Source organism: Zootermopsis nevadensis, unplaced genomic scaffold (genome assembly GCF_977971745.1).
Source record: "Zootermopsis nevadensis isolate Lab colony 2312 unplaced genomic scaffold, Znev_1.0 Znev_ptg000008l, whole genome shotgun sequence".
NCBI lineage: Eukaryota > Metazoa > Arthropoda > Insecta > Blattodea > Termopsidae > Zootermopsis > Zootermopsis nevadensis.
In genome coordinates, this window is record NW_028259140.1 from 11742373 (window position 1) to 11768039 (window position 25667).

General features: G+C 39.5%; 1 protein-coding gene across 1 annotated transcript; it reads left to right on the plus strand.

Moving 5' to 3' along the window:
• Positions 1–1419: 1419 nt before the first annotated feature.
• On the plus strand, positions 1420–21078 carry LOC110840148 (rho-related GTP-binding protein RhoN). The gene is made up of 5 exons (XM_022084976.2): positions 1420–1628; positions 10560–10647; positions 14368–14477; positions 14941–15075; positions 15512–21078. The coding sequence occupies exons 1-5, from the start codon at positions 1446–1448 to the stop codon at positions 15740–15742; spliced, it is 747 nt and encodes a 248-aa protein (XP_021940668.2). The 5' UTR covers positions 1420–1445; the 3' UTR covers positions 15743–21078.
• Positions 21079–25667: the final 4589 nt, after the last annotated feature.

Consider the following 25667-nt stretch of genomic DNA (forward strand, 5'->3'; position numbering starts at 1 on the left):
ATAACAAGAATTATGTGTAATAATATGCGTATACTAATCTTTTTTCCACCAATATCATCCACGTAATTGCAAAAAATACACTGCAGGTAATCTAAAGACGTTTCCATATCTGTTGAACATAAGATTTCTTAATTGACTTTTACCTAACTATCTTCTTATTAACGAAATATAGGAGCGAATTGAAATATAATGTAGCTTACATACTTCCCAAAATTTTCATCGAAATACATGTTCATGCCCTTTAAAAGTTTTTCACTTTTTTCTCTACTGATCCGAGTGTTTACAGGAAAATGGCTGTTGACAGAACAGCATAGCTTTTATAGAGCTTAGACTTTGTGTTGCAAAGTGATCAACAGATGCAATTCGTAGCGTGCGATATATGATGAAAGAGAAATTATTAATTAAACATAACGTCATTTATCTTAGACAACTCTAGCTCTTAACTATACATGTGTTCGTAATGTCTTCTTAAATACTGTAAATCAGTAGCACAACACAATGAGAATCAGGTTTGTGAAAGTATACCAGAGTCTTACGCGCGTGATCTAATGGGATAGAATTATGATTAATTTGTCTGTTTCATGCAGCCTCCACGTCGTTATTTTACATTATACAAAGAATTACTTTTCCAGAGGTTTGTATTTTCCGAAAATCCGTAACAGACATTATTGTATAACCCTATCGTAAGTGGCGCTACTGTCTATCCCACATGACAAAGTTTGTTCGCCTGCGATGAAGGTATTACCGAGATGAAATTGAAAAGTACGGTTTTAGGATAGTCCCCAACGGCATAACGCCAAAACCAAATTTCACCCAAATAAGTCCAACGGTTCTAGTTGAATCATACGGACAAACAGACATGGTTAACCCTAAAAACGTTTATTTCCCGCACAGCGAGTAATGAATGTACAATGGTGATTCAAATGCACAACAATCGAAAGCCATTCTAAGCACTTGCACTTACGGGGTGAGATTAGAAGGAAGCGTTTCAGTGTTATTGTAGTCGAACATATCGATTTAAATAGAACACTCGCACACTTTATAAACAACAGACACAAATAACTCGAATTCCTTGGGTTTCTGGCCGTTCAAAGGTTAGACCACATTATTAGGGCTTTAGCGCTTTTGCTGTGTGTGGCGTTCAATAACGGATTGCACGCAGCTGCAATACTTTTGTGTTGGTACACCTGATGCGCTCAAGTCGATCAAATTAATAAGAACGTGATTCCACATATATACTGTAGATAAGGAACATAATTAAATATAAAATCCTAGTAGAACATTTGCTACAAGGAACCCACCCTATCCTCGATAAGCTAATCCCTATGTTGGAAAATCTGTACTTAATCCTTTCCTGAATTAATAGCGATTACTTTTGTAGATGACCTGAAGATGGCAGCATGGGCTTGCAGTTATTGTTGGCAGTGCTCACTAGGGTACAGCACATGCCACAGATGGAGGCTGCAGTGGGGCCAGCTGCTCAGTATTCACAAGCAAGTTGTACGTTGCAGAAGATGGAGGCGGCCGAAGAGCTGGAGGACGTAGAATGCAAGGTGGTGCTGGTCGGCGACTCCCACTGCGGCAAGACGGCCCTAGTGCAGCGCTTTGTGGAAGACAATTTCCTCGAGGTAGGGACACGCCCATCTCTCTGAGGTTATGTTTTATGTAGCCTTTCGTTGTGCATTAAAATGCATTCCTGTGACTTGCATCATGATAGAACGTAAGTCATACTGGATATTGAGGACAAATGTGGGAAGTAATTAGCAATTTGTCTTAGTTGGGAGAAGTGCCACAGTAATCACCAGTTGCTGTTGTGAAATGTGCCATAGTAGATTCGTGTAACATTTGCTGTTGGTCGTGTCATACAATGTGTCAACTGATGTGATTTGTGTTATGGTATATCGTTAACATTGCATAAAAAACGTGCCAGCTATGAAATATTCTATAGTAGATATAGTTTTAAAATTTACCACATGTGCTTTTGAAAAATTGATACACATGAAATATGCTGTACTAAGTACTGGCAATTGTCGCAGAACTTATTTACACTTACGAAATTTGTCATGTAGTAGGCACTCGTAGTAAAGACATTTTCTATGGTAAACATTAACATTTATGAGTGTTATTAGTATGTACTGATTATTACTGAGTCATATGTGGTTTGTCATGTAAACACCAATAGATGACAAATATGGTTTCAGGTGCCATGAGTTTATGTATCATAATATGCACCAATGGGTATGAAATTTACAAGACATCAGCAGTTGTGAGATGTGGTTGTGTGGTTATGAAATGTGCAGCTTGTAGACATCAGGAGTTGTATAATGTGCCTGTATAGGAACCAGTAGTTACAAAATATCCCAAAGTAGACACTGGTAGTTATTAATTACATTTTTATCAGTTTATTATCAGATTTCATGTAGCAGCAGTTCTGATGTGTGTAACATTATTTATGGAATAAACCAAAGTAGACACAAACAGCTGTGAAATGCATAACAGTGGGTACCAGATGTTATAAAATGTACCATAGCAAATCTTTCAAACATATCATATTTCACATGTGAGATTTGCTACAGTGTGTAACAGTTTGACAAATATAATTAGGAGACAGTTTTAAGGAGCAAGACAGCTTATGTTCACATTGTTCAGCAAGTGTCATACCTGTTAGTAAAATTTAGTGGCTGGCAGAAATTGAAGAGTGCAAATCAAAACTTTCTGAGTCCGTTCAACAAAGTTTTGGGGAAAATATACATTTTTGAAGCAGAATGTAGTAAATTAGCTAATAAGAAACGCGCTTTGTTGGAAAATGCTACGAAACGACTAAGGTAGTTTTAGAACTATGTTCTTCAGTTGCATGGCAAGTGTGAAAATGCCATTACATGTGTAAATTAATGATAAGGCAAGCAAGTTTTGGAGAAATGTTTAAGTAACGTGTAGAGGTGGACTGTTGAAAGATGCATTTCAAATGGAAGGCTGGGAGTGTCTTCTTATTCCTGTAGTGTGTACTAGAACATGCTATCAGATTGTGTCATGAATAACATGAATGGAGTCCACACCATCCCACTCTATTTTTAATGCCCATTTTAATATTATACTTCCATTTAGGTCTTAGGTTTACCAAGTGGTCTTTTCCCTTTAAGATCTCTAGCTAAAATTTTTATGGTTTTCTTGTATCCCCCATGTGTGATTAATGGTCTATTTTATTCTGTTGAGTCTGATCATCCTGATGATATTTTTAGTGAAGGGATAAATTATGGAGCTCCTCGTTGTGCAGTGTTCCCTGATATCCTGTCACGTTATTTAGCTTGTATGCAATTAACCAGTGTTCTTCCCTGATGTTACAGACCAAGTTTTACACTCATACAAAGTGATGGGCAATATTATAATTTATATATTTTAGAATTTAACATTTTATAACAGTCAGGAAGACAAGATTCTGAAGTACATAGTAAGAAGTATTCCCAGGATAGCAATGGCTCGTATTTGTTTTTCATGATTTCAATTCTTTTATTAGTTACCATCATCCCAGCCAAACATTTGAACTTTACAAAGTTTTAGGAAATACTCATTTACCTTTGTATTGTGATTCTGTTCTCTGATGATAGGCCTTGAACATAATACATAATATTCTTTGTGTTTACTTCCAGACCAACTTCTTTATGAGTGTCTAAGAGAGCTTTTGTGTTTTTCATTACGATATTGATCTTTCTCAGTAATTTATATCAATTGCGTACCCCAGAAGCGTATGCATCCTATTAAATTTGAGTCCCTGCTTATTTTCTTGGACCCTCTTAACATTGTCTGGGGTGTGATGCGACCACTCACCCCCATCTAGTGCTGAGGTCTTGAGTGAGTAGGAGGTATACCGCCGATCCCCACAAGCGATCTACATGGCATGCTTTAATTCGCTTACTTTTTAATGTTGTATTCTAAATCAATCTGAAAAGCAACAGTGATGAAGCATCACCTTATTTGAGACCATTCTGTATAGAAAATGCAACTGACAGATGTTACCTCTACAGGCTTTACTGTAGGTTTAATTTATCCAACTAGTTTAATTCATATATTAAATTCAGTGAGAGTGTTGCACACTGCTTTACTCCTTACTTAATCACCAACTTTTTGAAGTATATATAAAAATATAACTTGTGTGCTGTCACACGGTAATCCCATCCTTCATCAGTATCTTAACGTCTAGAATTTCTGTCGGTAGTTAATTTATCGAATTTAAATTCACACTTCTGATCTGCAGCGATTTCATGTGGGTAACTGCTAGTGAATAATGTTGGATAAAATTTTTATGTAGTTATCACTGATTTTCATCAGTAATTTGTAGAGTCAGCTTTTTCATTCCTTTTGCATTTGATAGATGCAATAATAGGTTTCTGCTACTGCTCTGGCATTTCTTACTTGTTCCTTAGAGAATTAATAAACATAAACATAATTTGCCTTGAAACATAATATTTTAGCTCCTGCCAGGATTTTTAGGTAGCCCGGTGGTTTTCAACTTCTTCGTAGTGGTCTTGGTGTCGGAAGAACTAAGTCGTGGTACTAATCGCTAAGCTGTAAGTTTGTCAGTCCACCTAACATCATTAATTCATTTACATAAGATAGTAAAAACAATTCTTTTGTATGTTCAGAGTGTTGTGGGAATCTCTTAGCAAATCACGTTAGTCATGTTTTACAGAGTTAGTTCTAGGATTGTAATCCTTAAATTTATTTGTGCCTTTGTCCAAGCATCTGATTTCTGTAGAGCTCATATTACATACCTCTGTTCATTTCATTCCGTATTCCACTTCTGATGGCCATAATCAGTTCCTGAGGCACAAAAAGTACATGCATGGCGGTAATAATTAAAAATGTCCCTCATATGAGTCACTATGTCCTGTGGATATGATTACATCAGCGACAACGTAAAGACCTGTGATTCAGCTGTATTTTGACCCATTATAGGACGTTGCTGTGTTGAGCACTGTGTCATGAATATGTGCAGAGCGAAGGTAGCGTCATGAATTTCAACCAGATTCACAATCTGGCCTCGTCATCCTCAGGGAAAGAGCCACTGGTAAAATTAAACAGGAGGCAGCAGGAAAATCTCTCATCCTGAAGGAAATGGGACCTGGGTTATCCGGCTTGCATCCAGCCTGTCCTGCCTGAGGTCTCCTGACAAGTTTTCTCCCACAAAGATGTCCAGCTGTAGATGACAGCCTTCTGGGACGTTGCCATGCAGTCTCATAGAAGCTGAGCAGAAGGTTTTCATCTAAATTTGCCCCCATGAGAACCTGAAATCTCACATATTCAGAGTTGAATCCTAGGAGTAAATTTGTAACTGTGCACCTTCAGTAGTCAGTACATATGTATTTCTTGTTACATATCAGTTTGCTGTGTTTATGCCCATGTAATTATGTTACTCAAAGAATATTCAGTCATACGAAGACATTTTAAATTACTGACCATTTCACAAGTGTAAGCTGAGAAATTGTGAACTGGTGATCTCTGTGTTTGATCAGTAATTAGATTATTTGACATTTGTTTTATTTACGTTAGTCAAGATTTAGGTGGAAAGATTGTTATGAATGGAAAATAGATTAGGGTTTGAAGGGGCGTTATGGCGTGTCCTCTCATTCACTTCGAGAGACGGGGGTCGCCATGAAGAGGCCCAGTTTGGACAGACTGAAACACCGAACGAAATTGTAACCTGTACAAACGAGAGTTTTATATTTCAAAATCTCTGTGACATTAAATGTGCTATAAATCCCCACTGCCACCAGCCACCATTAGCTTCCATCTGAAATGTGGATTCATACCGTTAACGTAGTCGGCCAGGTAGAGGCCACGATGGTTTAAGACAGTGCACCCCAGACTCAAGCCACAACAATTTAAACTCAAATCCTTTCGTAGGTGTTTATAAAAAAACGCCACAGTGGCCGAAATTACGCGACGCCCAGTGACAGAAGCGCTGTACGTCATCGTGGGGTTAGTTCAACTATATGCCCGTTTCACCTGAACGAACCCAGTTTGTTGGACCTCCCCGTCTGGGTAGGTCGGTCCACGTGTGTCGGAGGGGTGGGGGTATAACGGGGGTGCTCTCAAGCCTTCCTCTCCTTTGCCGTAACTTTTAACATTCATATGCGCCATCTGTAGAATATCTCGTAAACATATATTTGCAGACTGAAAGCCAATCACATCATCCCTACAGTCGCCATACCATATCAGGATCTATCACTTCTGGCAGTATTCATCACAGTTCCTCCCATTTTACGTTTTACACGTTTCGTAGTAATGAAGACTTTTTTGGATTCATGAAACGCCGGCTTCACCATTGCTGCTCTTTGATATCGCCTTGGTCCCACGGTTTTGGCGTGGCTTCCAATTTGCATCCGCTGAGAACTCAGAAATGAAGACAGGGTCGACGTTTGTTATTGTCCGTCTTTTCAAGTGTAGTTGGTTGAACCCGGGCCGCAGTAACTTTCGCCTACGTAGTGCCCAGGGGGCGTAGACACTCTCCCGACGTCCGTGTGACCATCTGTCCGCCTGTGTAGCTCTGGAATAGTATATCTGAAGTTCTTCCCGAGATCTGGATGTGACGGAGGTCACACGCCAGTACAGACCGGAAGATTTTGATGGTCCCCCTCTTTCTTGGGGCCTGGTTCCGGGGGGTGGAGCATGTAATTCGCACGTATCGTCTTCACAGTAACGAAAGGTTACTGCAACGAAGTCTGGTTCTCCATCTGGTGTCTGTCATGTCACAGTGAAAGTGTCTGCTTGCTGGCTCTTGACGTTTCATCTTGGAACTGAAAAAACTTTCGATAAATTTAACCCATTCTGCACATAAAAACTATGGATGCTATAGTTGGCAAGGTTAAAATGCAGCTAGCCTCAGAAACTGCACGTTGTTGGTTGAAGTATTTAACGAAATAATCTGACAAGCTGTTGAAGACTACTCTTCTGGGATCCCATCCTGTTAAAGTGGAAAGACGTTATTATCTTTCATGAAGTGGTTAGGATTGACACCTTCGACGGCGTGTCCGATAAGGAAGTTTTCTCGTATTCCTCCCTTTGTCGACATGTACATGAACTTGAAGCTAAAGATTGCCTAACAGTTTCTGAAGCCCGGACCAACTGGCGTTGAAACTGTCACAAAAGCATCAGCCGCACGCCCATCGACATCTCGAGGTCTACGTAACACATGAAACCAAGTAGCCATTGCCACACAGTTCGACCTGTCTCGCTATACCAGCGTTTCAACTTCGGTCCCCGGCCTTGCCGGTCTGCAGCCCAGGATACAGAAGCAGGAACTGCGTATTTCAAATCATCCGTCATCGGATACCACGTACCAAAGAAATTAATCGCAGGTCTCGCTGAAGTAAAAGAACGCGGTCTAGACCATCCGGTATCCACAGTGACGAGTGGCGGTTTCTCGTACTATAACACTAAAACTTGTACCGAGCTCTCCTTTTTATTTGGTGCCATCGGCGTAAATTTCACCTGTTCTGTTTGAACTCCCGCAGTGCCTTGCAGAAGCTCAGTGGATGCCCTCTGGGTCGGTCCGCAGTCACTTGAGTTTCTGGGCCAAGTGTCCCACCGCCACAAGGAAGTTCCTGGGCGCTCATCAGGTGTTCTCGGCAGTGAGGCCGCCGATGATGCGGCTAAACCTTCTGCTTATGGCGTCATGTCGAGTTCCTGGCTTTCAAGATTGCGAATTCCTTTGGCGTCTCTTGACAAGACGAACGGTCTAATTAATACTCTTGGGTACACAGATTGCGGGTTGTGAATGTAACATTTCTGCGCACCTAACATATGGTAGATTGTTGCACGATGAGCTGGCAGCTGTCTGTATTAACTGTGGTGCCCCGCATAGTGTTCCAACACTGGCGGAATGCACACGGTATGGCTAATATCGCGTCACATTCCGTCATCATGTTACTCTAATCCCACATACTTGGAGATGATCGTAGTGGCGTTTATAATGTATTGGCTTTGTTGAATGTAACAAACATTGTTTTAGTCTGTTCTAGAAGTGGCGCGCGCTGGAAGCTTTCTTTTGTTTACACCTCTAATCTTCCTAGTTTTTCAGTTGGTCGTAAATTATTACGTTTTTATATTCCCTCCGTACCGTGGTGAGTTTTAAGGGACAGTGTACGCAATAATAAAGTCTGTCTCTGTACCATAATACCAACTCCGTCACAATTTATGCTCCCCGTTTTCGGAAACGTGGCTTTAAGGACCGAGTCCAGATCGTAGAAACCCGAATCATTTATTTTATGTTAAGTTTTTCGATTACGCCCATAACAGAATGGAATTTGTTTTGAAGAGCTACCTGTCTGTCAGAGAATTAGTTAGTAATTATTTCAAGCCATATGCAACATTTTCCACGACTTTTATATTTCTTCAACTGTCCCCCAAACGGCGGACTCTCCTGTAACTGGGCGTCCGGCCTCAAAACCTGTTTTGATTGTATTTCGTTATGAAAAGACGTAAATGTCGTACCAGATGCTGGGACACGCGTCTCGAACCGGCTGATGGAATTGGTTAACTGATTCCCTGCTTATGCAAAACCCACCCTTGGACACGACCCTTCTGTTGTTTCGACCACTCAACATTCTCGCATCCTGTGCCCTTGAAATCATCTTCACGTCACCTTCCATCTCCTCTAGATATATAAGTGCCACTTTTCAGCAGGTTTCTACATCAACATTATTTGTAAGTTTCTCACTCATTCGTGCTGCATAACCAGTCAATACATTATTTGTATAAACCACTAAAATTCATTGTGAAACGCAAGAAGACGTTTATTTCTTACACTATTCTCGTAATTAGAGAAGATTGCATTATAAATTATGAATCGGGATGTTATTATTCTAACGTGTTTGTTCTCTTGGCTGAAGGCCTCTGCAACTTGAGGGAGGGGGTCATTTCGGTTCACCAGCTCAATGACTGGGGATAGGCGGTCCGTGCCTGTTTTGAACTACACTGTAGAATTTTTTTTTACAACTGAGGAAAAGCACGGAAAACCTCAGGGTTGCGGAGAGTTGTTAGGAGCATCAGCCCTCCTTGGTTAGCCGTCTGTGACTTCAGATAGCCCGTGGTTGGCACACGTGCCTTCGAGTCTAAACCGTCGATGACATTATCAGCATGGAGGAAGACCCTGCCGGTTAATCCCTTCTCGTTGAAGTTCCTGATGACTGTCAAGAAGGCTGGCTAGCTGCAGCTCCGTTCTGTGTCGTGGTCGTAACCCACACTGTTCGTTACGCATCAGGCCGCGTTGGTTTGACCTCAGGGTCTTCTCGAAGAGCGTGGAGTTTTTTTCCCGGACTCGGTATAGATACGACGCGAACGTGTGTTCATGCTGGCGGGAAGTTCTGCCTGACGAGGATTGTGTTGAACACTTTGGTGAGAAAGGTTATCGCCAACCCTGAGTCCCCTGATGACCTGTAGGACCTCCTAAGAACTGGTTAACTTCGCTTTACGTGCGGGTGTACAGTCGTGTGCGCGCATCGCCTCGTCAGGCACCTCAGTAACTGTCCACCGGCGAACACTGAGTCTCAAGGCTGACAGCCAAAACTTCCGCTTTCTCCTGGTACTTGCAGGGGGAGGGGGGCCAGAAATGGGAGCTCGCAACACCCTCATCATCTTCCAGCAGACGGATGGGGTTCTTGGGTAGTCTTAGGAAGACTTCGTCCACCACAAATTCCACTTGAAGTCACGTTGACTTGAACCGTAATCTCTGGCTTCAGAAGTCAGCGTCTTGGCTAGCCGTTTGAATTTGAAGTCGTACTATGAAGCGAAATAGCTGAAGCACTTGGTTCGAAGGGTTATCCGGTTTCTAACCGTGTCATTCGTTGCGTGCTAGCTTAGTCCACTCTTCTGCCATCGGTCTTTCAGGACGACGGAAATCCGTGACTCTCTCCGAGATTTCATTGGAAATGTACCCCCGAGTCTCATAGGTACCAAGCACGTTTTGTTTTTGTTAATAAAAGTTTGCATAATCTGAATTGTATAAAACACCCTGGCACTGTTTGATTTATGGTGTCATATAACGGAAGGTTTCGTCTGCTCTCCAGTCTCGACACCTCTGCGTACTGAGGGTTTTCGAGTCCAGACTGTCCATTCAACAGACGGTCGATACCGCAAGGCTCCTGTAAGCGATAACTCGAGAACACTTGTAGCTTTTCGACCGTTCATGAGCTCGAAAGGTGGACGTTTTGAAATAATTCAGATGTGCCTGCTGATGGTTATTTATTAGGCCCTTGTTTAATGCTACATCTGTCGCGATGGCTAATTACAATAAAATAGAATATCTACGGTGATGATATCAGCGCATGTATATTTTCAGCAGTTTGTATTGTCGATAGTTACTTCGAACACGAATATTTTAATTCGCATTCAGTGTGTTTACATTTAAACACGTTGATTAATCAAATTGTCTTCGCGGCTGCAATCAGCGGGCTGTTTTGTCACAACACAGCAATCGATTGTAACAACGCAGTTAGTGAAACAAGTCGAACACGATTAGTAGTAATTCAATTTTTTTATAGGATCTCGATGTGATATTTCAGGTATACTCTCCGACCGGATTCGAGAAATACGCGTGCAGCTATACTGTTGGGGACTACAGAATCCACTTCGAGGTGTGGGACACGTCAGGTGAGTTCGTCACAAGGAGTCTACAGAATCCACTTCGGGGTGTGGGACACGGGACACTTTAGGTTGAGTTCCGTCACGAGTCTACAAAATCCATTTCGTGGTGTGGGGCGCTTCAGGTGAGTTCGTCACAAGGAATCTACAGAATCCACTTCGGGGTGTGGGACACGGGACACTTTAGGTTGAGTTCCGTCACGAGTCTACAAAATCCATTTCGTGGTGTGTGGCACTTCAGGTGAGTTCGTCACAAGGAGTCTACAGAATCCATTTCGTGGGACATTTCAGGTGAGTGGTATCACGTGAAAAGTGATGCTCCAATGCAGTCTGCAAATGTGGTCAAAGTGTGGCAGTGTTGCTGCTTGGAGTGATGTGCCGTCACCGGCGTAGGCCTATAAATACTTCCAGTCACACTGGCGAATCTCTGCAGGAGACAGTATTACCATCTACCACTACTACGCATCTTTTAGCACAGACGTTGGTTTGCTTGCCTAATCGCATCTATTAAGCATTTAAAAGACGGGATGTTATAGTGTAATTGATTTTGTTTTGTACCCCGAAATACAATTTCAAACTTCTTCTTTTATGAAAGGGGTGCGTTTTGTAAAGTCGTTCGTTAAACAAAAAAGAATTTCCCACTTTGTTAAAAGTTAACAAATACAGAAATGCTGATCTGAGGTGTGGGTGTAACAGTAAAAGGTAATCATTACACAGACATACGTATATTTATTTATAAGAATGAATTATATTAAAAAAATATCTTGGAATTCATGTTAGAAGATAAAATTTACAAAAATGGCTGATGCTTTATTTAGGGTCTACTGTTAAATAGCGCAGTAAATCAAGAATCATATTTCAAAAGTTTTGTGTTCATATGCCTCGGATGAAAACATCTTTGTCGCAGTCCTGTATGCTCATGTTACACAAATTTATACTGACACTAGAAGTGAAATATTCGCCAGTCAGAATATTAACCTGCAATAATGAAAGAAATACATTTGGCGTCATTATTATTGTTATAATAAAAGTGACCATTACTTTATACAACTGTGAAGGTATGTGGGCAAAACTGTTTAATAAGTGAGGTTAGAAGACGCTGCTCAAAGCAAAGTGGACGGGAAGTCAAAAATATACCTCGAGGGACGTACGAGATAGAAATGTTTTTGTCCCTTTCAGTAACATTTACAGGGAAATCGCCCCCCCCTTTTTCCACCGCTCCCCCCCCCCCCCCCCCTAAGCTTTTCGCGGTGAACAGGGACTTAAATACACGCATGGCTTGGCGTTTTTTACTGTAGCATAAGGTGTACTGAAAGACAGTATTCGTTTTTTAATAACGTGTTAACGCTAAAATTCGTTAACTGACCGTTGTGGGTCACTCTGTGCCGAAATGTTTGTAGGTGACAATTTTGTACAATGAAATAGTGATCCGAACTGCTACACAGTTCCCTTATAGTTTTTTCCCCTTCATTTGAAAATACCCCTCTTCGCAAGTTCTGGAAATAAGATAACACAGAGCATTGTGTAGTTCACAAGTTATGAGCAACCATAGATACCCCCTCCATTCTCAGTTCACTCATCTTCGTAACTGCCCATTGGTTCAAAAGTTATCAGAGACACATGTCTCATACATCTTCGTGCGGTTTTGTCCGTCCGTATGCCTGTTCAAACCCAACGGGACCTATTGGGGCGTTCGTGAAATACAGAGTGACCACAAATTAAAGTACACTTTAAAAGTCTTATAATTGCTTATTCACGTTTTGTAAAACGAATTACTTCATGACAGTCGCCCGCCATTAAAATTTTAGAAGATGGCTGTCTTCTGGGTTGTTGCACCATGTAGTCTGGTAGAAGTTTATCGACATTTCAGACTCGTCGCCCTGATGATGGAGGCTGCAGGGACTTCTGAAACGTCGATAAACTTCTACCAGACTACACGGCGCAACAACCCAGAAGACAGCCATTTCAGACTCGCGCTCCTCGAAAACCTCAAATCCTACATTCAAATTCTTTTTCACTAGTGCTTACTGTAGCTACCATCCGCCACGGTGGTCTAGCGGTTAGAACGCTGGGCTTGTAATACTGGGGTCCCGGGTTCGATTCCAGGCGGTGCTCAGATTTACAACTTGTGTTGGGCAAGGCCGTGGTCTAGGCATCACGGAGTTTTCCTCCGGGGTTTCTCCGTGGCATCCCAACTTTCATCATCTGCAGTCTTGTCCTGTACTCTATGTTGCGTAGCTTCACCAGTAGTCATTACTGAATCACAGATTCCATATCGTGGTTCCCTTAAGAACTGTGGCAGACAAGGAACCTAAACTTTGTCCTTGATTGTAATCCCAGGAATGAAGTCACGGAGTGTGAGGTCAGGTGATAATGGCAGCCACCCGATAGGTCAACCTTGGTGAACGCCCTTGGCGAATGTGACTCCAGGGAAAGATGTGATCTTGAAATGATAAAGCAGGGGAATATTGTCCTGTTGGGACAGAATACGTGCTACCTTAGTGTCTTGCTGAATTTGGGGCATAAGGAACACTTCAAAGCATATCTAAATACAAGATTCCAGTCACTGTTTTCTTAGTGGAGGAAAGTGATCCATAAATCTTTGGAACACTCAGAGGACAAAACTTCCAGCACTGTGATGGAAAACCTAAAAAGGCGGGACACTATTATAGAGTGGTTGTTTTCTCTTATGTGACATCAATAAAACATTACGAGAGTTTTAAATTGTATATTAATTTGTGGTCATGGTGCATGTATATGCTCTTTATTGAGTTACAGCGTCTAACAGAGCGTGCTGATGAATTTCGTTACTAGAATGTTTTATGCAGTGTACAATGAATTTGTACTAATCAGAACTTCCTTAAAGCCAAGAAAATCTTAGTACTCAAAAGTTAAGTAATGGATATTGGCACTGCAAATGTCCATCAGTGTCTGAGGGTTTCAGAGGCTTCCTGAGTGAAAATAACCTCAGAAAAGGAAATTTAGGGGAGTGAGGTCAGGGGAATGGTGTGGTCATACTTCCACCACTACCACTGCTAGTCCTACTACGAGCTGCCAAAGTACAAATGCATAGTCTCAGTGCTATTCCAACATGTACATCGTTTGCTATTAGTAGTAGAACTGCCATAACCAAACGCCACGTCTCAGCTCTCAATCAGGTAACTAAATAAGACTGAGTATGTTTGTCTTATTACAAATTTGATGTGCTTTTATTCAAAAAATGGGTATTAAGTACAAATTATTTATTTACATTATCAACGATGTAAATTACCTTCTGTATGTGACTCTATATAACTTATGACCACACTTTTTTTGAAACACCCAGTTTATCCTAGAATCCATTTGAACAGTTTTGATTTTGGAGGGAAACACTTAATGTTTGATGGGTAAATTCAATTTTGTTTTTGTTAATTTAATAGTACTGCTACCTATTTGTATCCCATTATGCACATGCTAGACTGTAAGCAAGGTATTTGAAATAAAATTCTATTTTTCACTCCCTTCTTTTGAGAGAATTAAAATTAGAACTTCCATTGTCAAATTGTAACGAGGCCTACGCTACAGAAAAGTACTGCCAATTACAAATTACGAATGGTAGCAGTCATCGGAATGACATCCGAAACAAAATTAATGTTGACAGTCCTGGCTGGAAAATAGCATGCTGTTCTGCTCCTCAGAATAAATTGATCTGTATATTCTAAGTGAAGTACTGTTCTGTCTTCGTTCCAGGGACTGATGCATATGATAACGTTCGACCACTCGCATACCAGGATGCCAAAGTATTCCTACTGTGCTTCAGGGTGAGCGATCCTGATTCACTGGACAATGCCGTGAGCAAGGTGTGTGAGCTATGCATTGTAATAGGGTGAATGTCTTTTGAGTTGTTATTGGATGTGAAATGTGGTGTGAGAGTTGCGTGTGCTGCACAAGGCGTGGATCGTATAAATATGTGCAGCTTATTTTAAGTCGTGGCAGTGTTTATGATCCATGTGACGTGTATGCTGTGTGTGTTTTGTACTTGTGGGTTATCGGGACACACCGCTTTAAAAATAGGTTAGGTTAGGTTGATGTGTGTGGACATCAATAAATAACTGAACAAACTAACAGATAACAACAACCCTAACCTAACTTATTTTTAAAGCGATGTGTCCCGATAACCCACAAATACCGAAGAAATTTTGCTATGTAATTATGCACTGTAATAGGGTGCGAACGACATTCTTTGATGCTTATGTGTTGTATAACAGAATTTATTTTGAAGTGTTTTTGTACTGTTAGACGTTTAACATGGTGGTGTTGCAGTGGCATCCTGAAATCCAGACACATTGTGACACCACTCCTGTGATCCTGTGTGGCTGCCAGAGTGACCTGCGGAATGACATCGAGACCATCTCGAGCCTTGCTAAGCAGAGGCGCATACCAGTCACCTCTGAGCAGGTAGGATGTCAATACTGATGTGTTACAAGTTGATTGACAGTTTTCATCTCTGCGTTGTTTACTGCTACTCATCTACTTACTTGGTTCTGTACCTAGAGAGACCTTAATGTTTTCATTTTCCTTCATTGTAATGGAATTTATGGGTAAGTGGTCACGTTTTGGGATGATTTTTAGTATGATGCACGTGTTCAGATTTCAATATGTGCTCTGTGAAGGTATACACTATATTCCAGTACTATTATCTTAAAGAGAATGGTAAAAATTGTGGGTCAGACATAGTTAACCTGGCCACCAGTGAACACCGAAACTAAATATTCACCAGAACAGTAAATATTTTTTTAACCAGCATCTCGACGTTGCTGCCCGTCAGAGATGCACGAGTGTATAGGGTCGCCAGGCATCGGTAGAGGATCAGCTTACAGTTTGCGTGTTACAGGCTGTGATGGTGAGTCGACAGGTGGGTGCTACAACGTATGTGGAGACGTCTGCCAAGACATCCAGCAAGGCTGTGAAGGATGCGTTTGAAGTGGCAGCCCTGGCTGCTCTTGGCAAGCTGAACAAGAACCACTCTGTGCTTCAGAGAAATCGCGCATACACTCAGCAGAAGAGCAAGCTGGACTTGAAGGCTGAGCTGAAGGGACATGCCAAGAGCTGCAACATTATGTGACCCACCTGACCTGCTGACCGGGGCAACAACTGCCCCATAATGTGAGCAGCAGGACCCCTGCAGGCAGCAGGTCACACATATCATGCGAGCAAGCATTCTCACCCTTTGATTGTGGAATTCACTAGCTGGTTCGTTCAGCCCTTAGCTGCTTGATTAGGTGCTGAGTCTAGACTAATTATCTGACTATAAGGAGGAGCAAAAACAAACAAAAAAAAAAGGTGTCTCTGTTGCACTCTATTGTCATGTGAGTTAAGAAGTGTGAGATGCACCTGTCACCAGTTTGAATAGGGTGAGCTCTGTCCCTATCAGTGACTGAGGTAGAGCCATCTATGAACACTGCATTAGCACTAATAGGATGTAGGACCTGTCTTGTTTTTTGATGGTAATTATACTCTTTGTTGAATTTATATGTTGAGAAAGTACAGGAACATGGTATAGTGTTTAAAACTGGCAATTTTGAGAGTCGGGCGAGCTCATCGTTCACCCATTGAGACATCCTAGAGTTTTTAAGTCATTAAATTCCAAATGAAATATTCGGTAGTTGTTTGAAGTTTGTTAATATTTAAAATGTTTGACGTTTTTGTATCTGAAGATATGTATATTGTTTAGAGTATGGATCCCCAAGTTTCATATTTACCTGGCTGCAAAGACCAGGGTTGTCACTTTCTTGTACTCTGGTAGCACTGGGGACCCATACTAGTAATGCGTGCCTGTACATCGCGGATGATGGAGCGGGCCTCCTTCACAGCGCATTTAATACAAGCTGATATTTTTAAGTAGTGCCGAGTGAATTTTTTTGGAGCAAAAGCAGAATCTTAAAGCTTTGGTGTTTTAATATGTAGGGTTGGTAGGTGTGAAGATATTGTAGGAATGTTTGCAACATTTAAGATGCAGTACCGTAATTAGTTGAGTTACTTGAGTACTGATGGAGTAGCTTCGTAAAGACACTTCTGTTATGTGCAACGTGCTGGCCCACATGTCAATTGTACTGCTTGATCCTGTACAGCCACAGATGCAGCCTAGGCTGTAGTCCGGATAGAATTGCACACCCCATAACGTGCCGTTCAATCGAGGTCTCTCCCGAGCACTGCTGTGCTAACCTGCTCAGTTCCATTGTGTGTTGATTAGTTGGTGTCATTGACACAATATGACATTACCAACATTACGCAAAGTAATTCTGCCATGCCTAGGAACATTAAACTCATGCTGAAACATCTTTGCGTCTGCAAAATAGAGTTAGTTTCAAAATAAGTTTTCACAGCAAAAATGTGATGGTTCACTGTCCATTTCTTCGTGACTACCAAACTATATACTAAAACGCGTGCATTCATATCTCCAACCAGTCGCCCTCAGTAGCGATGTGAAATACATCACATCCTTGCTTCCCACTCTGTTTAATTGAAGATGAGGCGATGATGAGAGGATTAATATTAAAGTGGATCATGGAACAGGAGATGGTGGACAGGATTTATTTGGCTCAGGACAAGAGCTAGTGGCAGGCTGTTCTGAACATGGTAATGGACTTTGAGTGTCCATAAAAAGCAGGAAACTTATTTACTACCTAAGCATACTGTCAGTTTCTCAAGAATGATTTTGCTACATGGAGTAAGTATAATTGTCACTAAAATCAATGCAGATACTTCTTGAATGATATCAGTGAGCAGCTATTTTCTTTTACAGAAATGGTTCTGGTTTATAGTATAATAACCTATGATTTAGAAGTAGCAACTCATATAGTGGTTTCATGAATATGACCCAAGTATTTCTGTTAAATTCTAAACAAATTTGCATAATTTGGCCTTATAAATGCTAAGATTTTCTCATAAAATCACCTTCTCCTACCAACATTTTGAATAGTTTATCGCAGGGAGGGAAATGTTATGTGTGTGCATTTTTATCAAGTATGTTTATGCACGGTGGATCCCAACTTCTCCATATAACCTGTTGATGCTTGCTGTAAAATGGTTAAGTTGAATTCACAGATTTCTGTCTTGCACAGACTTAGACTACTTGCGTTGGTTTTGTGACTCATTTCTGAGTTCCCAAATTGGCATAGTACTGCTGCATGGTGACACGTGACAGAAGTATGTGTGATTAGATTCAGTTTCATGCCAGAGGTTATTTTTACTGCGGAGGGAATACTTCCTCCATTACTATAGCGTTGTGTACATTGTCACCGTCACAGTGACTTATAAATAATGATGGCCTATGTTTTATATAACATTTAATATAAACCAAAGTGTACATTTGTAATAAAGCTGTTGCCAGAATACTCACAACAGTGCTGCCCCCCACTAGGAGGTGGACGGTCTGTTGGGGCAAATAGAGTTTTGATATATTTTGTTGTAGTATTTTACCTTATCTTGTAGCACTAACTTGTGACTGAATCACTGTTTGCGACATGCTTGTGTGACCAAGAATTGTCTTATTTCTAGAGTGTGATGTTCTTCTGTAGACAAAGATTTAATTATAACATATTTTCCTCCATATATAGTTAATGTCCAATGAAAAGAGCGTGGCCTGTAATGATGAGTCCATTTTTACAAGTGGTTTTTATGTGTGGTGAATGTAATAATGTTAAATAGCCTACAGGAATATCTTTTGGTTACAATGAGGTCATTTATTTTTTACTTTAAGTATATTGAGTGCTTTTGATCACTTTCAGCAGTTTCGTAAATATACTTCTGCCGATGTGCCGGAGTCACTGTTTCATTATTTTTGCAAACCAAGTCTGTTTTCTGGAATAGAATAATTTTATATCTCGTAACATGGTTTAGTTGGTACCCCTAAGCCAGCCAGTCTTACTGGCAAAGGGAGGTGAATCTGATGTTGATGAGTCTTATAGGAGTGGCGGGGTAAAGCGGCAGTATGTCGACAGAGAATCGGAATGTTCCTATACTTCCGCGCTGACCAGACATAGAAATGAAGAAAGTAATGCAGAAATTTGTCAACTGATTTATTGTCATTCTCTGGAACTGATGTGTATGTGACACTGGATTTATTTTCCATTTTCCTACTAACAGCCAATTGTGTGAAAAGCAACATGTTAAGTATCTTGCATTTGTTTTTTTTACATGATGTATGCAGTCAAGATGGGCATTGCTTATTAAACAGCAGTTAATGTAACAGACCTTGTAGGTTGTAAGGAAAGGTTTTAAGAGTAACAAAGTGATGGCCAAACATTGCACATTAAAACTGCACCATCCAGTAACATAACAGCCAATTTATTGTGTTGTCATGACGTAAGTTAGAAAGACAGTGTACTATATTACTGCCATACTATGTAGAAGCCATGTTTGTTTCAGGGTTCATGCTAACAGATTAGAAGTATGGATTCCCGCATTTACTAGACTAGTGTAAGTGTCTTTTGCGAATCAAATGCAAATTGACGGTAAGATAAATAACAGTGTTTCATTAGTATAGAATATTATCAAGTGTCATTAAAATTATCGAGGTTTAAATTGTAATATAAAATAGACTTTATTATCTGCTGATTGCTTCTGGGGACAATTTTTTACTTTTCTGGATGTTTAATTGCCTGCAATGGCTATTCACTGTAAAGACATTTTTCCTTAATGTTGTGAAATCTTCTTGTTACGAACTTTCTATACTGAATATAATCTGAAAACGGCTTTGCTAAAAGAGTTCACTTTCTACGCAACTTGCATATGTCTACACTGCAGACAGAATTTTTCAAATCTAACTCTGCGTTCAGAGACTCTCAGTTCATTTCCAAAGGTAGAGATCAACGTAAGGACACGACATTTGTGTACGTGGGCTGCTGATCTCATGGCTTGGCACATGTGACATAACACAAGAAAATATCTGGATGTATAAAGTGAAGCTTTTGCGGCAACTGAAGTTAATGAAAGACCTGACAGTCTTTCATCAAAATAACTGGATGTTGGGATAACAGATATAAATGGTTTTATAAACTGACATAGTTTACTTCCCTCAGCAAAGTACTGAGGTTCTGATTTACAAAGCCACTTTAAAAGGGCACAATAATTTACTCATTATCTTTAATCCTGCAATAAAGAACTGTGAAAAAAATTCCAGAAGTCTTGTGAAAGTGTGTGCAATCAGTGATTCAACTGTCTGGTAAGTGTGATAATGTGAAAGTGCTTGATGTTTCTGAGCTGTACATGCGACCACAAGAAACAGTTTTATGTGAACACTTGTCTGTGTATTTTAGCAGTTTTGAAGCTTTTTCTCTTCAGATGACAGCTTGTTATCGGTGTTTATCTTTATAATGTTCTCCAGTAATATGCAAGTATCAACACACCAGCAGGTTAGGTGACAGACTCTTGAGTTTCAGGCATTGTGTTCATTTGTAAGATTTGAGGTTTTCACAGCGGTGAGTAGTCTGGTCGATGTTAACTAACGTTTCAGAGGTCATATGCATGTTCATCACCCTGATGACGGAGGCAGTATGAACTCTGAAACATTGGTTAGCATCGACCAGACTACACAGCGCAAGAACCCAGAAGACATTGTGTTCATTTCATTAAAACCATATGTACGCAGGTACATGTAAGTACTGGTCAAGATTTCATGTACTTACCACCATGTCCATCTTTTTTCTCCATGGTGTGGGTGTTTAATCATAATTAAGATAAACCACATCTCGACTGGGATTATAAAATCCAGCAGTATATTAAGATCTTCAGTGATCAAGAGTCATCATGAAATGTACACGTAGTGTATGCTTTCTGCCTGATCAGTTTAGTGTTTTCAGAGATGGCTCGTTGAAAAAGTGAAATTGTAATGAAATTTGTTCATGAGTCAACAATTTGTGGTGAGCAATTGAACCAACAAAAGCTATAATAATGAAAATGCTTAAATTTGCACTCTTGAGAGTGTGTTTAGTGCCATGGATTTAGATAGAATGCAACCAGAAAGTAAATATTACTGTCAGGAACTCAGAAAGATTCACACCGAGATTGATTTTACAGTTTTTCAGAATAACGTGCTATGAAGTAAATTGGTCACCAAAGAAACTCTTTCAGTCTGAGATATTAGTTCTAACTTCAGAACCATTCAAGTTCCACAACTTTGTGCAATGTTCTTCATGTATGCCTTTCATTTTGGGATTTCTGAGCCAATTTCAGGCATATGAAATCTCAACTGGTATCTCAGACTATGTATGTGCAGCTTCACTGATAATTATAAATGCAAATGAGAGAGTCGTTGTTGCCTGTACCAAGTATTTGCCTGGCAGTACTGGGGAAAATTTCAAGAAGCCTTTCTCACAATGTAGATATAAGTCATAATCCACAGTATGAAAAGTATAACAGATTCAGGCTAAAAGATGGATTTTCTATGTCCCGGATGCTGTGCTGCTGGTCTTAGCAAAGAGTTTATTAATTACTAATTTTTATTATTAGGTGCCTTCGCAAAAAATTTGTTTGTGGATGGTATGTAATGTGTGGTTACTTTGTAATAGCATTTATTTCATCTGTTGTCTTCATATGTTCTGTTTCTGTCTCTGTACCATTTACAGAATTGATTTGGTGCAGTTTTTCTTTTCAGATTTAGGTTTTGAATGTGTTGGGGTCCTGAGCTTCAGAACCCCCCCCCCCCCCCCCCCCCCCCCCGGTCACATTTAAAAATAAGTATTGTGATAGTAAGGACAATATAAGAGAATATTTGTGTTTCAAACTTACTATGATCAGATAATATTAGATGTTAATGGCTGTCTACACACAACAAATAAATATTACGAACTCAAGTAGAGGTCGAGGTACTTTTATTTTTCACTACGCTACATTTCAGATACATGGTCCATCATTAGGTGTCAGGTAAGTGTCTATGCAACTATGTTATGCTTTAATAGGAATAGAGGAACATAAACCATGTGTCTAAAGCCTTATGAAAATATGTAACATTTTTATCTTTGTGTAGTTAAAATTAAGATTAATTATGTATAACATGAGTGTATCTTAAAATAAGTGGTACAATAATGTCAGCAGTTATAAACTCAACCACTTGTGTATTCTGTTGTATAAGGATCATGATTATGTCCCTGTAGTTGAGTTTGGTAATGAATTGAGCATATAATTAATTCTCTGTGTTAATATACAAATGCCCAGTCATTATTGTGCTGTGTAATGGTATTTGCGTACCCTGGTCCTCCAGGTTGGGGGTTGGTCACAAGGCTAACAACCTTGCACCGTAAAAAGGAAGATGTTTTGAAACCTCAATCAAAGCCTCGGACAGACGGACCGAATGGAAGAGGAGAATTGAGGAGGCCATGGACTGAATACGGACCTTAGAGCCATAGAAGAAGAAGAAGAATGGTATTTACAGTGTGCTGTGGAGCACTGGGGTATAATGTTGGGAGGGAGGGGGTTAATGGTGGATAGGCTTGTGGGACTATTCTTTGTAATAATGATTGTATAGTATGTTGAAAATGGGATTGTGACTATATGCATGTATTTTGTTTAGTGAAGTTGTAATATAACAACACTGTATCACAAAAACTTTGAGCTCAACGAGAGACATAATCATGAACCTTATGTAACAGAATATATGAGTGATTGAGTTTTCTTCTTCTAATATGGTGCGACAGCCCGAAGTCGAGCCTTGGCCTCCTTAAAATGACGCCTCCAGACTCGCCTATCTTGAGATTTTCTTTTCTTTGGTTTACCTACTGGCCTCTTTCCAATAAAGTTGCTTTCCAGAATCCTTTTCGGTATGCATTTTCCATCCGTACGCTGGGCATGACCTGCCCATTGTAGTCTTTTTGTGATTGAGTTTTAACTGCTCACAAAATTATATGAACTTATTTTAAGACATATTCATGCTACACGTATGTGTTGATCTTAATTTTAACTGTACAAAGATAAAAATGTTATGAATTTTCACAAGGTTTTAGACACATTTTATGCTCCTATATCACCATTAAAGCGTAATATAGTTGTGTAGACTGATGATGGACCACATGTCTGAAACATGTCGCTTATTAAAAATAAAAGTATGTCAACCTGTAATTGAGTGCTAGAGCTTGTAATATTGATTTGTGTGTAGACAGCCAATAATAATATTATCTTATTTGATCACAACATGATGCTCCAATATAATCTAATTGCTATCATCACTGAGAAAGATGCAATGAAAAACTTGTTAGTGAACTAATAGTCGTACTTTCAAGTTTCTGGAATAGTAATTATTTAAGTGCTTTAAATTAAAAATACTTTTTTTCCCTTACCATTTCCTTTCTTACTCATTCTATTTCTCAAATAATTGTTTCTGTTGTTTTCTTTTTACTGGAAATTTCCAGTTTGAAAGGTGAAGTGGTGTACTCCTGTGAAGTACACATATCTTCAGAATGCAGCCTTTGAGATTTACCGTGCCCATTGGCATTCATGTTTTTCTGCTGCAGACAGAAATTTTGTATTGTAGTTACTTGTTGCAAAAGTTTACAGACTGCAGAGTATGAAATTATTTTTAATGTATTTTGTTAAATATTTACCACAAGAAAAATGTTTTTAAAAGGTTTTGTACCATAATGAGAAGCATGTTTCTTGTTATGTAATCTACATGATATCTCGCATGATAAATCCTTTCTTTTCTTAATTTTTTATTTTAACTTCAATTAAAGTAGGGTTTACATTGAAGTAATATGAATGAGCATTAAATACAAGCAACAGCTTTTAATTTAGACCAAAAATACTAAGATGTATTAAATTCTATGAAGTAGTTTTGTTCTTTTCAAAGATGAGACGTGATGACTGTAGATACGACATCCCGCACTGTGCTCTTGTGCAAAGAAGTCGTTAAGAGAAACATATTTTAAAATATTGATAAATAGCCACGGTATTGTTTATGTGATGTCGGCTTTACTTGTTTATGACTGTCGCCTGTAATTTTGTGTCAGATTAATTGTAAAAAATTCACACATTACAATCCATGACTAATAATATAAAATACAAATATTGTAAGTGCACAGTATTTTTGTTAGATGAACCAGTGATGTGATGGATTACCGATGTGTCTACAGATATGTTGTTCAGTGCGTGTCGATCTTGAAGAGTCATCCCCACAAATTACAGTAAGATAGAACTGCTCTAGTAATGCATATTTATAATGCACTCGGGCTGTATGAAGCTGGATAGAATTTGCAGAATGTGAGGTTCTCATGGCGGCAAGTATGAAAATGGCCGTCTTCTGCGTTGTAGCGCCATATAGTCTGTTAGACATTTATTGACATGGCAGAGTACTTGCCTCCATAATCAAGGCTATGAGTAAGCCGTGTGCAAGGAATTGGGTTGAGGTACAGGAACGAGTCGGTGAAGGCAAAATCTTGACGAGACCAGTGGGGAATAAGGTGAGCATTGTGTGAGGGAAGGGAACTAATAGGAGGCGGAGGGACATTCAATAGAGAAAGGATATAGGAAAAGGCCCCTACCAGACTACGCAGTGCTATAACCCAGAAGATAGCCATCTTCGTGGTTAGAATTTTTTATTTATTGTCATTAATTGTCCTTTTTTTTGCAGGTTTCGGTTTTACTGTTCTTTTATTACTGAATTATGTTAAATTTGTGTGAAGGTTTATTTCCCACGTGATATGGTGTTTAAGCACAGGGAAAGCATTACTTTACCAGTTTTTACTCTGATAATTCTAAAAAATATAAGTGGCCTGTACCATATCTGGTATGATGCTGAAAGATTGAGTTGTATTCATTCTTCCTTAGTTAGAACTATTCTGGTACTCTGATCAAGTAAACTTCCTTTTGTTTTGGTGACAGGACGACCCTCCAACTGCCAAGTAGTGAAAGTGTTGCGTCATGGTGAATGAGTGTTTCTTGTGAGGTCCATGTCCATGTGTTGGTATGTCTACACCGACTGCCACTTCTGTAACATTTTAATGTGGACATGCCTGAGTGAGTGCACATTGTGGCCTTATTTGTAAAAACGTTTATGGCTCTTAAAACAACTTGTTCATTTTTTTAATTGTCCAGAGCACAATTGTTATGTAACACAGATGCGACTTAATGTCCTAGCAATGTTTGTACGTTTGATAAGGCAGATGCTGTGTTCATCTCTGTCTGATAAGAAGCTTTACATTAAAATCTAAAACTAAATTAAGAATGAAGAATCAAGTTGACCAATCTGTGCTATAAAATGTCTAAATAAATGTAATCATTCAAATATGTTTATGCTACATTGGTAAAATTCTGTAAAATGAACCATTTTATGTCAGTAGACATTTCTTTAAGTTGTTCAGTGTGGAAGCTGGAAGTTTGTGTCGGTCCATCTGTCATAGACTGGTTCTTGTAATGTTAAATTTGATTCTGACTGAGAATGGCACTTTGCTAGACAGTTATAGTGGCTGCCCTACTGCAAAGTCTGAGTGAAAATGTCAGGTCATATTATTATTTAGATAATATATTTTAACTTGTTTCTTTGTTACAAGGACCATACATTGCTAGGCATAATGCCACTGTATTATAAGTGTCATATTAGAGCTGTATAGTAGAGATGAATTGTAGGAAGTAGCTGTTGATAATAAATGTTCTTAAATTTATTTGTGTATTTGTGATGCTTATTTTAAGTGTCCAAAATTCCCAAGGTCTATCACACATCGATGTGACGTCTACTGTTTTTACTCCCAAATTTTCAGATGATGCTGTAACAGACTGCATGAAAAGCCATTGTGCTCGTCAAGGTGACATTAAACATCACTCAATTTGCATGTCGTTCTTTATGTAAGGCAGATACTTTAAACTGGTGGAAATTTTATTAAAACCTAGTGATAACGTAAGAATTTGCAGCTATCGACAAATTAGTATTGACACGGTAATACAGAAGAAAGTGGTCCTTTACTTTTAACTATGTACTAAATAGAAAACATTTCAGTGATATAAATTCTTTGTGTAATGTGCGTATTATACGGAGCCATTTGCAAGAATCTTATTGAAGA